General features: G+C 44.2%; 1 protein-coding gene across 4 annotated transcripts; it reads right to left on the reverse strand.

The window, feature by feature from the left end:
• Positions 1-483: 483 nt before the first annotated feature.
• On the reverse strand, positions 484-9,514 carry rnf144b (ring finger protein 144B). Of its 4 annotated transcripts, XM_036539137.1 has the most exons (9): positions 9,264-9,514; positions 7,643-7,688; positions 6,077-6,286; positions 5,148-5,252; positions 4,487-4,547; positions 2,639-2,846; positions 1,882-2,026; positions 1,392-1,481; positions 484-1,045 (listed from the first exon to the last, which is right to left on the reverse strand). In XM_036539137.1, exons 3-9 carry the CDS (start codon positions 6,209-6,211, stop codon positions 869-871), a joined length of 921 nt encoding a protein of 306 aa, XP_036395030.1. In that variant the 5' UTR covers positions 6,212-6,286; positions 7,643-7,688; positions 9,264-9,514; the 3' UTR covers positions 484-868. The 4 variants fall into 4 exon arrangements, with proteins under 4 accessions (XP_036395030.1, XP_036395032.1, XP_036395031.1 ...); XM_036539139.1 differs by lacking the exon at positions 7,643-7,688 and having other exon boundaries at positions 9,378-9,514; XM_036539138.1 differs by lacking the exon at positions 7,643-7,688 and having other exon boundaries at positions 6,077-6,282.
• Positions 9,515-16,408: the final 6,894 nt, after the last annotated feature.

Consider the following 16,408-nt stretch of genomic DNA (forward strand, 5'->3'; position numbering starts at 1 on the left):
TCCACGACAATGGAACATTTCTCCACAAGGTGTCGCTTCACAACAGTTTTGCAAAGCATTTTCCTGCGTCTTTTAATTATGAAACCTTTTTGTCGTCGATTTGCTCCATTAAGTGCAGCCAATGTTAATCGGGATTGTCAGAATCGGTTAATGAATATTTAAGTCTAATTTATTTGATTTTTTTTTTGCTTTGCTGTAAATAGCCATAATTGAAACTAATAATTAATAATAAACACACACACACCACGTTTGCCAGCAGCCCCTGGCCAGGGCAAAATTTTGTTTACCAGCACTTTTGGCCTCATGCCTGTGCCCATTGTTCACCAAATTAAACACAGTTACCAAAATTAATGTTGAATTTCAGCTGTTTATTTGAATTGTGAGGAACTGTTAAAAAATAGTTGATGCATAAACATAAAACAGAATGCTATAAACAAGACACAGCACACATTCATCAATACATATTTACACGTTACAGTCCGCATGGCTCATCACAGCCTTTGGTATTAAATACCCAATGGGAAATCAGGAGAGGTTGCTGCAGGAATGCTTTTAATGTAGAACCGCTAACGTTTGCAGTCTTTCCCAGTATCCAGTACAGTACAGAATGCAAATTTCATAGCACATAACCATGTAAAATAATGTCTTGCATTTATCTAAGATTTTTTTCCTGTTATTGAGTTGTCTTTTTTATTCATATACAACATTTATTTTTGCATAATTGAATGGAAGGCAACATAACCCCTGACCACCGAATGCTAGGCACTGTGCAAATAGGCACCTCTGCACCCAGCGAGACTGGTTCAGTACAGATTACGAAAATTGGCACGTGGAGATGGGAGGTGGGCTGCAGGGAGCGGATATGTTTCTATACAGTAGAATCTGATTGGCCAGCCTCCCTCTTCTTCTTCTTCTTTTTCTTGTTCTTCGTCTTCTTGGCCCTGCAGGGCTTGCACACGCAGCACATGATGCAGGGCGAGGCCAACAGCAGGAGAGGGGATGTCACCAGCACGATGACGCTGACGCCAACCAGGATGCCCACCACCTGTGGGAGAGGGGGGAGAAAACACAGCACAACAGTGAGACCGCACCGGCCACATCATGCTCCAAAATTGTAGGAGGAAACAGGGAACAGCAAACTGAGATATTCTTCAGGGGAAGCATGAGGGAACAGTGAGGGAAAAATTCAAAACAGAGACAACAGCTGAGATGAATCGACTTTATTGCCAGAAAAAAAGTGCGACTGACTGAAAACCGAAAGAAACCAGAACCAAATCTTACAGACAACAGTATAAGTAAAGGTTAGGTGCACCTGTGTGTGTATGTGTGAATGAGTGATAGAGAGCAACAGAGAAAAAGAAAGAGAGAGAGAGCACTGTAGTTCTCCTCACCTGTGTTCTGTTCCACATGACAGATGCTCGGGAGTGACCCAGCTTGTTTCTGCATGGCCCCTTGTCATAGTGTCGTAGGAATATGTCACCCTGTTAGGTACAGGCAAACCAAACACTTACCACACCAGAAATGAATACATCAACATAAATTACAGTGAACTACAGGATAAATATGGTGCAGAGCATGCTGCAACCAAGTGCACTATGCAATAAAGTAACTACAGAGTAAATCACTATCTAGCACTTAAAGTTATGCTGTGGTTCTGTAAACCTGGGAGAATAACACCTGGAGAAACACTCATTATCACATCCCTTCATCCAGTTAAATTCTAGTCTATAAAAAGGTACAATCACAGTTCTTGTCTTTATTCAGTTCTTTTGTCTCTATTTAGTGCACATAAACACTGACTGATTGATTCAGAAACTGCAGCACAGACACGTGTCAGACATTTCATGTTCATGTGGAAGGGAAACGGCATGGCGGCCTTACATCGAGGTTCTGGAGGCAGTACCAGCAGAAAGTGTGCTTGCAGCTTTTGCACAGCATCTGGGCGCAGCCCTGGTTGCGCTCGATGTAGACGCCACACATGGGGCACTGCTTTATGGGGGCGTCCGCCTCGCAGCCAAGCCGAACACTAGTGGGGGATTGAGAGAGAGGGACAGAGGGGGAGAAAGAAAGAGAGACAGAGAGAGAGAAAGATAGAGAGAGAGGATGGGACGTCAGTCGTTAAACCGTGGGCTTTTCCCGGGCACTTTGTGCTTTCGCTCTGCGCATCAAATCGATCCAGTTGCGTAAGTGGAGAAAACAGAGAGGAATTTCCAGATAATGGACTGAGTTTACGGTATTGACTGCAAGCTGATTTGCAAGAGAGATAGATGCAGAATACTGGAATAGCAGAGGTTATCTTTGGCATGGAATCCAAGGAAGGGACCACAACATGGCAATGAGGACGATGAAGCTGACAACAACAACAACAATCATCATTATTATCAGTAGTAAAGCTACTAATGGGAGTAGTAGGAGGGGTAGAAATAACAACAGTACAACAGATCATACAGACTACAAACCGAGATAGTAAAATGATCTCTCTAAAAACATGTACTGTGTTCATCTCTCTAACCACTTCAGCCTCAGAGAACACCCCCAATGACATCAGAGGCTGAGCTAATGGCTGGAGCACAGACGGAAAAGCGACGTTAGGAGGGGAACAGCTGGAGCCCTTCTGGCGTGTTCCACCCAGACTGACCTGTCCTCCAGGGAGGGCGATGTCAGGGGCCGGCTTTCAGCACAGGCGTGCCCGTCCTCCCAGGACCTCCTGCAGAGGGAGCAGAAGATGGCGCGGCAGGCGGGGCAGGGCACAGATGTGGGGCGGCCCTCCGCGTCAGGCCTCACACTGCACACAGCCTGGCACTCCACCACTGGGCACCAGGCCTTGCTGGGGTCAAGCTGCACCCCTGGGAAACCACAATATTACACACACTTAATACACAGTTTACACACAATTTAGCTTACCTGAGTTACACATAGCTCACACACAGTTTATGCATACTTTACACACAGCCTACACCTGGGTTGCACATAGCTCACACACAGTTTGCCCATAGCTCACACACAGCCTACACCTGGGTTGCACATAGCTCACACACAGTTTACACATAGCTCACACACAGCCTACACCTGGGTTACACATAGCTCACAGACAGGTTACACATAGTTTACATACAGTGTGGTTACTAGTATTGTGCAAATGAGCATATTCCCTGCAGATTTCTCAACCTCTACTTTATGTCTCACCAGAGGAGGGTAAATCCAAGGTGTACAAATCAAGAGAACAAATGACGAAATAAGGACATGCCCATGAGGAATGCCCAGCAGTGGCTGCAGCTCAACACTCATCCACATTATTTGGTCCCAATGTATAATGGGACATGCTGTGTATGTTCTTTGTCACTTGGAAACCAAAAGGTGTGCCAAGCACAATTTATGGAAAGCGCCTTCAGCCAGGTGGCCAGATATGCATCAGCCGTAGCAATAGATCATAACCTGTCTTTGAGGTGCACGTTGGATTCCCACTTGAATAATTTCGGCAGATTCTGTGGTTCCTTATCTACTGAGATAGTGTTCCTCAGTGTTTAATCTTTAAAAACATTGATGGCAAATGCCTAAAGGAAGTAGACGTCATATGTTTTGTTTCGTGACAATGAGCATCAAGAACAATTGTAGACGTGAACCCAGACAGCTGGCATGCGTAGCTGGCTTTAACATTGCCTTATTCAATTAGGCAGACTTTAAGAGAGGGCATGCCATTGTTTTCTGTATTGGGTTGTTCTACATGTCTACTCCAGATCCACTGTCTCAAATATTTTTTTTTTTAATCTGACTGTTGAGGAAACTCATCTGTGCAATTTCCCTTCCTCCCTCCCTCTCCGATTCCTCCAACTTCTATTTTCAAGTGCACCAGTTGCCACGCAACATTGCAAAAAAACAAATCCATGAAATGTCACACCTGAAGGGCCATCTACCTCATCCACATTCAAGAACACGCTGCTGCTTAGAATTGATCTAAAAAGTACTTGGGGTGGTTCCGTGAGAAAATATTCAAACACAGAGAAAGTGTCTGATTTCAAGATCAGCCTGGCAGTGCGTTGGGGCAAGACCACTTAAAGGTTTTTACCACAGGGCTTGAATGCTTAACTTTTTATCTTCCTTCCCAGACAACTTTGAATTCCTTTCGCGTTGAGCCACACACACACACACACACACACACACACACGGACACATGCGTGCTAGACAGGATAAACAAACTGCTGTTAAACTGAGTGTGGCCCTGGGGTGTCCTCTAAGCTGACTGCAGACCTTCTGGTCGGAAAACGGGACCGAAAATAAACCGCAGTCAAGACCCAGAGTCAGGGGGTGTCAGTGACAATAGCGATCACACGTTATGTCAGGGCCACGCTGAGATCACCGCCCTCTGCGAGTTCCACGGGTAATGGCACCAGATGGCCAAGGTCCTGGTGAAATGCAATCCCCCTCCACACACACACATACACACTACACACTGTCACACACACATCATCATAGAAATGAAGCATACCTCTTTCAAATTTTAGTCGCTGGTAGAGCTGCACTTTGTCTGCTGGGGCGAAGCAGGCGATCTGTGAGAACAGCAAAAGGAACAGGATTGGAGCAGGGTGACAACCTGTTTGCGATGTCTCAGTGTGTCTGGAAAATTCCATTTCCTTATCATCTAATGTGCTTAGCACTAGGCACTGGAGATGACCTGGCAGAAATCCCTGGAAAAAGGCTTATAAATATAACAGAAAATAAGTTAGAAGGGTACAGCACTATATCATTTCACAAAAAAGCATATGCTTCTAAACTTGATTCGCAAATGAGATGATGCAGTCCTTTAGCACTGGAGGGCTCCAGTTTCCTCAAATGGTTGACAGTGGTTCAGTGAGCCATTGTTTTCATGGTTTTGCAACTCAGGACTTTAGCAATGATGGTTGCATAAGCTTAAGACAAGGATCCAGTGGTGTCATTTTATATGGACTTCTGCAAATAAGGGCATGTTTCTCAGAACACTAATCTTGGAGAAAACCTGCACGGGCTACAGCCACAGACTCATAACTTGCTGCTGCTGTGTTTTTTCTCGAGAAGCTAGGAGCTAAAGAAACATACTGAATGCAGGGAGATGTTCTTGGAGGTGGCAACTTTGCATCATGTGTGTGACCTGCATCACTGTGGAACCATACCTCAGAGTCCAGCAGCGATCCTTTGGTCGGACACCCCATGTCGGGACAAGTGATGGGGGCGCCCCCGCCCTCCCTAATAGCCAGCTGCACATACTGCCGCAAACACTGGACAGGGAGAGAGAGTGAGGCGACAGTCGCCCCACCAACTGTCAGTCTCCAATGACAACGTCACACAACAGACAGAGCATGGGGACTTTGCTGCTATGCAGACACGCCATCACTGCCTTAAAGAAGAGTTAAAAAGCAGTGCCTATCCTTACAAACCGCAAAATTGCATGGCACTGATTTCAATTTTTTTTTTAAAAGGACTTCATCTTTTAAAATGAGAATGTGAAAATAATCACACCCCTTGCACTATATAATAATGGTGCTGCCCACACTCCTGGTACACTGCAGCTAAGCAACCCAAGGGTGGTGTTATTCTGTTCAAAATCAAATCCTCCTTTGTTATGCAGGTGAGATAGCCAGATCTCACCTAGCTACCACAGTGCAACAAACAGGGTTTTTTTTTTGTTTTTTGTTTATTTTTTCCATGGGAGTTAACTGTCACCATTGTGCTTTGTTTGCAGGGTCCTGCTCAGGGCTGCATTTCCTTAGCTGCTGATCTGAGACCTAAGCCCTGAGCTGTCTCATCTCATGAGAGATTACATCTGATGGTTTCGGGAGAGGAAAGCGGTTGAGTCAAGACAAGGCTTCCTTTTTATGCTGTTACGCAACAGATGCTGAGTAAGCTTCAGCGAATCGCTTCAGGTTAGTAAGCCAGCTGTACCAAATCTTTTGCCAGGACTTTCCGACCAGCACATTCTCCTTAACACAGCTCCAGCCAGTGTAGTATCAACAGCACCAGTAAACAGAAACACGGTTCCTCTAACAACAGGGCGAGGAGATTCTGAATAGTGGGACATTATTTTGGAGGGGGTCGCGCTCACCGCAGTGCAGAAGACACAGTCGCAGGCGTGCAGCGAGCTCGCGCCGGCTGGAGGGCAGTCGCTAAGGCAAAGCTTGCAGAAAACGCTGGGCCCCGGGGCCTTGCCCTCCGCCTGCACCTGACCACCGGTCGCCATGGCGGCCCACCCTCTCGGCACTCGTCTCGTCCCGTTACTGCATCCGCTGAGTGATCCTGTCCTCCATTATCCTGCCTGGACGAGAAGAGTGTAAGTGCACCAAGCTCCGGCCAGCGTCCGCAGGGAACACAGAGAGCTCCCGCTAATCTTCTGTGTGTGCTGAAAACAAGAACATTACAGGGGATTAAAAACACCCGACATCAGTGTTTCAGCCAAGAAGGACATAACTGGATCTGTGACGGCCGCTATTTTTACATGCGCTTCCACAGCCACCACCGCCTATGCAAGTCGCCATTTTTTTCACATGCGGGGGGGTGGGGTGGGGGGTTTGCATGAAACACCCATTATGTGTTTTTGAGCAGTAAAGTCGGCAGCATAAGAGTGATTTCATGCTCTAAGTGAAGAGACCGGGTCACCAAGCAACAACACACAGTTTTTATTCAGTTGTCAATGGACAGCAAACAGATCGAGCTGTGCTGTGAGGAAGATATGGCCCTAACTTTTCAGTTGCCTTTTAGAACACAGCATTGCTTCTAAATTGTTTTAACAGCTGTTGAGAGGATGCATGTTTCATTACATTACATTATTATCATTTAGTCAACACTCTTATCCACCAGAGCAACTTACAATGTTATCTTTTATACAGCTGGATATTTATGAGGCAGTTCTGGGCTAAGTACCTTGCCCAAGGGTACAACAGCAATGCCCCAGCGAGGAATTGAACCAGTGACTGCTCCTTCCCAAGCCCTGCTCCTTCACAGCATACCACAATGCACACGTCTCAAGAAACATTTCCTTACAGAATGGGTAGATATTATTACAATGCCAGCAAAGAAACATTTAGATCTTCAGTTCTGACACTGGAGGGCCAAAGATTTAGGGGTTGTATACTGTCACAATGCAGTGCTCCTCAACACCTAATTTAATTAGTCAGTCAGCCTTTAAGAAGTGGACTTAAGGCCTCTTCTTTGGAGGCTAAGGCCACATTAATCAGTACTTATTTGGTGTTGGCAGCTCAATCATTTCTGCATCCTGCAATGCACTCTTACAGAAATTTTCATTCTGTACAAATACAAAATACACTTCCAGCTGACAGGAAGGCAGCACAAAAAGGGACTGATGTACTTCTGATCATCCTGATCGCTCCTGCTTGTAGCAAGCCTCCATAGATGCAGGGTTTGTGGGGGTGGGTCCACCAACAAACTCAGGTGAGAAGTGGACTGCTGCAGGTGATCAGAGGCGTGGCAACACAATGGGTGCGCTGTGTTCCACTCAAGGGAGGGGGGGGGATCCCTGGGCCAATTTCCCTGCAATCCAATCTGAGCCATCGCAAGCGACAAAGCCGTAATCTCGGATCAAGACGGATCAGATTAGAGGGCCACGAGTTTAATAGTAGGTCATGAGAAATCGTGAAAAGAAAAACACGCCCACCTGCTCCACAGCCCAGGACCCATCAGCCGTGCACGTCCACGTCATTCTGTGCCAAGCAAATTCACAGGGAAAATTGATATTCCTACAACACCCTAAATTTACATCCATTCCCCCAGCCTTGATTTATGGCATGTGTGCAGATCATGGATACCTACAAAAATATGTGTACTTTATTTCTATAGTGCCCTTTCAGAAGCAGGTATGAGCGTAGCTCTGCACTGCCTGGTAATATAGGTCATGGATGTCACAGTACCAATAGAGTGCCATTACTTTCTGCTGTGAATATAGGCACAAGAGGCTGTTTGACCAGTGCCGTCCCATTGCTGAACTGCTCACCCGAGACTCCCTTACTAATTCAACCGTTCAACGACATACCACGCTGTGGCACTTAACATCAAAAGAACTTTCCACTAGATTAAAGACACAGAGAAAAGAAAGTGAAACGTTCTGTGTTGAGCTGGGGAATTCCTCTTTTCTAGCAAGAGCAATGTGGACTGAGTCTGAACACTGTTCTCACAGACTGGAGAGGGCAGCAGGTTGGATTGGGTCCAGATTTTAGTCCCATCTGAAAACAGGAACCCATTATTGAAGTCACATTATGGCTGAAATGAGACCAACACCCTTTGTCAAAGTGCTGTGAGAGACTCTTTATTTTTTGCAAGACCTACACAAGCCAGTTTTGATTTAATTCTGGCCTAGACTGGAAGAGCTATTGTCTGGTGCACAACCAGAACCAGGCCATCTGGTTAATTCAAAGAATATTTGTCAAACAGTTGTTTAGCAGATGCTCCTGTCCAGAGCATCATATCTTAAGTAGCAATTTCTACATATTATCAAATTATACAGTTGGATATTTACTGAGGTGATTCAAGTTGAGCACCTTGCCCAAGGGTACAAGAGTCAGGGCACTGGACCAGCAACCTTTGGGTTATAAGTGCTGCTCCTTCCGACAACACAACACTGCTGCCGCAAACGTTGTTCTGTTCCATGAAGCCTGGTGTCTGTAAAACGTGATCAACTTGAGTAGGCGACCCCACAATTCAAGTGTATAACAGATATCTAAATTTCAAACATATTCTACTTATTTAATTCACTGACTCAAATCAAACAATAGAGACAAAAAGGTGTTCTTTTACCAGAAGCAACAGTATTTGTTCAGTGCTGATGGAAGAACACGTTCACATGCTGATTTCACACAAAAATATATTTTTATCCGATCTAACTTTGCACCCAAACAGATTTTACAAGGGCAGTGAGAACACTGAGTGCTAAAGACAGGATCCAGTCGGATCCAGATTAAATGAGTGGCGACTGCCGTTTGCTCTTTTTGTTAGAGCCAAAATCATCCGTCCCCACCCCCTTCCTCACGCCACAACAACATATAAAATAAGTAAATGAAATACTATGTAAGCTGCCTTATTTTTTCTAAACGTTGACTATTTCTTAAAATGTACGGTTCCGAACTGAAGGGATAAAGACACAAGATGCATTCTTCAAGGTTGTAGATAGTCGTGAAATGGTTCCACTCTTCAGAATTCAAACACACGCACACAGGCACAAACGGCATTAGAATAAATTACATAAAGTCGACACCAAAACGTTTACGTGCAGCTAGTATTACCTTTTCTGGGCGACCAGTTCGCGCACTACAGTATCTGCCGTCCCGCCGCAGTGCCTTTACGCTGACACATCGGGCTATCTGTTGATACCACACACGAAGTCACCTACAACGCACCTCAGTTCACCTCCGTATTTGCAAGCACCACCCAGTTGCCACAGGGATGCGCAGATTGTGCCTCCCCGACGTTAAATGAGCGCTGTCACAATTACAAAGGAGCGCCGGAGCTTTGCGGGTGAAACTGTGCAAAGGGCACTTCCTACTTCCTCTTACAGTCTGGCTGAGCGTTTTAACCCGTTGTGCAAGCATCAACTTCGAGTCTAATGTACCATGTAGCACCCTAATGTACGCTTTCACACCTACAGGCACCACGTCGATTTCGCTAATGCTGCGCTTCTTTGCGTTTGGCGATTGTGTGGTATTCAGGATTTCTGGCCTGCCTTTTGTATATTATTAGTTTCCTCAAATGTAAATGTCATTGGGTAGGTGAGGCAATATGTATGCCTAGTATATTAGGTAAATGTGAAAGTGACGCCTTATTGGAATAAGCAACCTAGACATGATAAGGGTATATTACCATTATCATTGTGGGGATTATACGTTTTAACAACTTTTAAATTAAACTTAAATCGAAAATAAAAAGTGAACACATCTGTCATGCCATAAACGGTGACGCAAGTGTTTTACTGAATTGTAAACTCATTGGTCTATTTTTGTAAAAGTGACGTATTTTAAAATCATCCACCATCTTGTTACAATAAAGTGCACGAAACACTTTATTGTTCATTTCTCTTCGTTTTTATGCAGAATAATACGCATGCACCAGATGGCACTTTATGTCCCTGCTTCCCCCTGCTAATCCACGTGTTTGGAAGGCATTAATACAAATTTGGCTATTAGGTGGCACCATTCAACAATGAACTATTATTTGCTTTTGTATAATTTTCGTATACTACTTACACTGGACTGCAAATTTACCTCTAAGAAACCCCCTCTATAAAATGTATTCAATTAACCTTTTTTACTCTTTGAAAAGTATCCAGACGGCATCAAATAGGCTCTAAGGATGCCAGCTCTACCTAAAATGGAGATGTCCTGGAAGTTTTCCAACTCTAATACAAATGCACTGTGGTACAGGTCAGTAACTAATGTACATTACACGATGTCTCCACTAGAGGGCTTCTGGTGTTTGATTCGGGTATACGGCGTGAAAACGAGGCTTGCAGGAGCTGGGTCCAGAGGGTAACATCTGTCGTTACAGCGATGGATCTGCGTTCACATAATAGTGGTTGCAATCCCAATGTGTTCAATATTGCCATTTGAAACCCTCTGAAAGCCTGACCTCTTCAAATAAACATAATCTTCTGCCACATCTCCCTTCTTGCATTGAAGTGTTTATGTGTCCCTTCTATTTTAATGTGTTTGTGTCCATTTTTGTCCTCAGATGTACATGTATATTCCTCCTTGTTCAAGAGCTGTGCTCTAACCCGCTAAAACATTTTAAAACTTCGGTATTCAAATTACATTGTTCTGTCAGATTCAGTATGTGATTCTGCTTAACAGGAATAACAGCAAAAGACCGTTACATTGTGACTGAGCAAATGCGAAACACACACACATTTTTAATTTTTAAATTTGATATCACAATCTAGACCAGAGGGCATTTTGCGTTTTGGTACCACAGTTTAATATTAGTTAATACCCCCGCAGAAAAATAAGCAGTGACTGCTTTTCAACTTCTTGCGGCTGTGGTAACATTTGACTTTTATATCCAGTATGTATCAACAACAGGATACCCCATAATGGTAACGTCGATGCTTGGGAATGCTATTGACATCCAAGCAAAGCTAGCCAGAGCCACATTACTATTGTATACCAAAATCATGACAGCCTCCAAAAGTCAAGGCATATTGATCATCTAAACTTTCTTGTTTCAATGAGAGCCATTTCTGAAGAATATTCATAACCTGTGGAGTCATCAATAAATCATTATCCAAGTTCCATTAAAAATCAGGACAGCAACAACTGACACTATGTGGGGAGTATGGTATGTACTTGGGAAAATGGAAGTTTACAGTTTAATGAACACCACCAGATCCATACAGTAAATGGCACTGATGCAGCGGAACCAGGCTCGGTGCCAGGAGAAAATACAGAGGGGTGCAATCCACGGGGGTGCACAAACAGTCATAAATACTATGTTGACATTGGGATATAAGGAGACAACTGGGGGTGCATTGAAGTCCGTCTGGGGGTGCAATGCATTCCTAAGCACCCCCTAGCACCGGGCCTGACTGTGGAACCATCTAGCTAACACTGAACAGGGTACAGTGGCACAGATCTGCTTAATTATATGCATGAGTAAATTACACACAAAAAATAAAAAAATCTTTTAAATGAGAAAATCTTCAGAGTCTGAAGGAACACATCCATGTTAAAGGACACAGAGATGCCAAATTACATTATGGAACTTAAAGCAGAGCAATCACAGCAAAGATAATCTTGCGATTGCGATTTCTGTACTAAAAAGTCTCCTATCAATTGAAAGTTTATAAAGGTGTAGCCATCAATTTGAGCGATTATTTACCTGCAACAGGTGTGAGCTATGCAGGCCATTTCAGAACTCCTGCACTGCCGTCCACCAGATACCTCCACCTAGTGGTGGCTTCAGAAATTACACATGTCCATTTAGAGTGTGTCCATTACTGTACTGTACTGACAGTACCTTCTAATCCCCTCCAGTTTGCATCAATCCAACAGAAAAAAAAAGAAAACAAGGCAAAGAATTAAAACCGGTTCTATTTCTGGCAGTGAAAACAGAATGGAGGTTTTAGAAGCTCAGCCTGCCAGAGAAAACTGTCCTACTTTCCCTGATCTCATTCCTGCTTTGAATGATTTAAATTTTCATGAATGAAACTGCACAGGACCAAAACAGTCATCCACATTCATTCTGGCCAGCTGCTGCTTTGCAGAAACAGGTACTTCAGACATTTTAGCCTGAGGTCTGGATCAAGTATCGTGATGATAGTCTGTCTGTCTTGGTCTGAACATGGAGTTCCCATGAGGTCCTGTCTTAGAGTAACCTCTCCTTTGCCCGGTCCATCCTCTAGGGCAGGCTGTTATTCTATCTGGGCTTAATTGAGATGTCTGTCCCAGAGACAGGAGATGTGTAGTCTGAGTCCTGATTGGCTGACTCGAGCTCAATACAGTTATTTCCATTTTAGATCTAAATAGCAATATCTAAGATGGTGCACAAAACGGTTCTTCATGAAAATGTTGCCTACATTTCAACCATTACTTTTTATGCCAAATCAAACAGGAGTGCAACTGAATTGTGTTTACAAACAGCAATAGCGCTTCTTTTATGAGAAGAGAGTTACCCATTTTCTTTTGGTTCACATTTTTGCATTGGTTCTGCATCCTTAATCCACTTCTCTGTGCTCTCTCACACATTCAAGTGTCCCACACAATACCACATATCTGGCCAGATACATGGCCGTAAGGACCATCATCAGTTGGATTTCATTTCAATCTGTTGACTAACAAAGGATATTTATGTGTTTGCATATTTGTTGCCTTTGAACATGATCATGATTCTCCATCAAAATAAATCAGACATGGCTGAAGGACCTTTTAAATTAAAGAAATCAGTGGGACAGGCTGTTATTCTGGACATAACTGGGCATATCTCCCATGCTGAATCCTGGCTTACTCAATTTCAGCCACGCTGCCCGAAAACCCCTGGCAAAGAAAGACTGTGGGTAGATGCGCCTTGGGCAAGAAATGAGACGTTCCAAAAATCCAAGAGCGTCAGTGGAGCAGCCTTGCAGGCTTCAGGAAGAGCGTAGGATTAATATCACCTTTCCCGCCATGATTAAAAGTGCCTGTAACTGCACACCAAGGATTTGTCTGCAATCTACACCAAAGGATTCCATGTGTTTCCACCCAAGTGATGGAAGTTCCCACTCTGTTCTTAAAAAAGACTCAATGTCAATGCAGGTGGCTTTATGCTGAACAGTGTGATGGAATCACAATTTTTTAATCTTAAATTTTAAATGCAAAAAGGAACAGGTACCAGCACAGAGTCTACTGTGAAAAAGTGACTTGTCAACATTCTTCTGACGCAATAAGTCAGCAGGTGAAATGTGTGTGTCATGGAATATGGCCTGTGTCACTGTACTTCATGACCTAAGAACCAGATTCCTAAGGCACTGCCCTTCGGACAGAGTAAGAGTCACAGTCAGAGATTAAGAATTTAGCTATATGGAAATGTGGCGAGAGGGGATACCTGGGTTAAATTCCCAAAAGGTGTGGTCTTTCCCCCTTTTCCTCCCCATTCACTTACACTGTTGTTAGGAGTGGGATGCCACCCAAAGGGAGCAATGTAGAAATACACCAGCAGCTACAGATGCTGTCACATGGAGTGATGTTATAGCTGGTTGGGTTATGCAGATCTCTTTAAAATATGATAAAACAGCTGCTTGGGCATGCTCACTGGCAGGCCTAGTCTGATTTGACCTTCCTCTGGTCCAATACAATATGTTCAACAATGTTCTGGAATATAATTCACCATATGGATGTCACTTAACCCAGTGCAATCATTGAGTGATGATTGGGCTTGGTCCTTTTTTGCAGTGATGCAGGTTTGTTTGTTCGTCCTGGCACAAATGTCTCTCTGGTTTAAAAATAGTCCTCTCACCACTTGGAGGTGCGGAGAGGTTTATGAAAGGCCACAGGCAGAGTTTCAGTTTGATGGGGTGTCCTCCGCTGCGCTGCGCTGTCACACTCATGACTCCCCCATCCCCTGTCACCCGTCACGGTGTCCTCTTCCATGGAGGGATGGTCGTTAGGACTCACAGCGGCTGACAGGGTGTCCGTTTCAGAGGCTCTGTTGACTTGGCGCTGATCCTGAAACCTGACCCTGTGGCGTGTGCTGAATGATCCAAAAGAATTCCTCTGATGCCCATCAGCATTCTCTGGCCCTAAAGGGGACATTTACATCATTATGATATCCTGCTCTTTGCACATATTACCTTACTGCCTGAGCAGCGGTACGTCATTACTAATCCTGAGTTTATTACTCCATTAAATAGGCTTCTTATATGTGCTACAGTATGTGTGTGTCTGTTTGTGTGTATGTATATATTCTCAGAGGTGTATGTAATCCGATTATATTTTAATCTTGAGTTGAGTCTCAAGTCCTCAGAGAGCAAAATTAATCATCACTTGGGAGTACAAAATTATATTAGCGATATTGTGGCAAGGTGACCACTATGCCAGGCATTGATTGGGTAAAAACACAACTCCACCTGCATTCTACATCACATGTGACAGAGTGGCAGGGTTGCCCACCACTAGGCCGGATAAACAAAGCTACTTACAGAAAATCAACTTTGGCAAGCAATCATTCTTCTGTCTGAGTCCAATGGCAAAGCTAAAAGAGAAAAAGGTGATCTGCCCCAGCTATGCATGCACATTTGGGTGAGGCTACTGCTGTCCCTGGTCCTGAAAGCATCCCAGGCTGTGGGGATACATTACATTACATTTGTTGTCCAGAGAGACGTACAGATTTTATGTTATCCATTTACACTTATATTTACTGAGGCAATTAGGATAAAGTGCTCTATGTAAAAGCATAACAACTGTGCTCCAAAGAGGAACTGAACCAGCAACCTTTGTGTTACAAGTCCTTTTCTTTACCACTATAGCACACAGCTCCCCCTCTGCTCCCTCCCCAGCCCCCCCCCCCGTGTCACAGACATTAGGGTTCCCTGTATCTGCTGGCCTGGAGTACAACAGTGAACATATCACAGTGTCACACTTTGGAATGACAGGAAGAATTGTGGAGTGGAGTTTGCTTAAATTGTTATGGATAAATTCATCTCATTCAGATAATATACAAAATACAGGCACTTTCAGAGATGAAGACCAATCACAAGGATAGCTCCCAGCGGATACATTCATCCTCTTTTTGATTCCCACGTGGGCCACTGCTGTTGTATTCTATGAGCAAAATACTTAACCTGAATTGTCACAGTAAATATCCATTTGCATGGATGGATAGGATGTAAAATGTGTTTCCTATGTAAGTCACTCTGGATAGGGGCATGCTCCAAGCAAACTCGGATAGCCAAAAGTTCTTTTAACCAATCACCCCCAGCCATACAGTGGGTACAGGCAGACCCTGTAATACAGGACTGTGTGGTTCAATACATTGTTTTACAGTAACGCTGTGGCAGGGGAAAGAGGACATGGGGACCTTCAGCAACCTTGTAAGTCACACTGGCTGAACGCAAGGACGTCCTGTTCCTGCTCGACAACTCAGGGTGGCACGCCTCTTTAAATTCTGGCTCCCCCAGCCAGCCGCCTCCATGCTTCCCGCCACACAGACCCCGAGTGACAGCAGCACTGCTGTGACATGATTTAAGGGACTTGAGCAGAATTTTAATCTCCTGACCCAAACGCTGACAGCTTAGACACTGTACAACTGCACAATGGCTCACGAACACCAGAGTGCAGGAGAAACTGCTCCTTTGCTCTATATTTACACAGACGTCTCTTCTCAGAAGTTCAGGGGCTGGAAATTGTGCTTTCAATACATTCAGATCAAGGTCATTTCTTTGCTGCGGTTATGTTAAGATCAGCTTTTAGAAATAGCATCTAATATTTCCAGTCCCAACCAAAAAAGAAAAAAAAAAACAAGATGAACAGCAGCATTGAGCAGTGCATAAACCAAATTACAAATAATGAACCTTAATCACCGGTGTTGTGGACATGTGTATATGAAATACTGCTTATCAATGCTACCCTCCTTCAAACATATTGACATAATGTCCATAATCAAACTCAAAGCATACTGTGATGTGGATGTGGAAGCATTTTAAGAACACCCTTTCCCAGCATACAGTCACGTGTAATCATAAAGCCTTTGAAGTGTAACGCTGTTACAGGAGCCACATTACATGTACTCTCTTGACGCCTCCTTGCGTCAGGCTGTGTAACGTATTAATCATTATGCCTCCCATCGCTGTTGTAAGCTAACCCGGCGCCCACCCTTATGAACACATTTGCCATGATGCAGTGGAACAAAAATAGAGGCGAGGCATTATTTAAAAGGCACGGGAGGGCCAGGCAGAGGCGAGTGCCAT

The sequence above is a fragment of the Megalops cyprinoides genome, chromosome 10 (genome assembly GCF_013368585.1).
Source record: "Megalops cyprinoides isolate fMegCyp1 chromosome 10, fMegCyp1.pri, whole genome shotgun sequence".
NCBI classification, from domain to species: Eukaryota; Metazoa; Chordata; class Actinopteri; order Elopiformes; family Megalopidae; genus Megalops; species Megalops cyprinoides.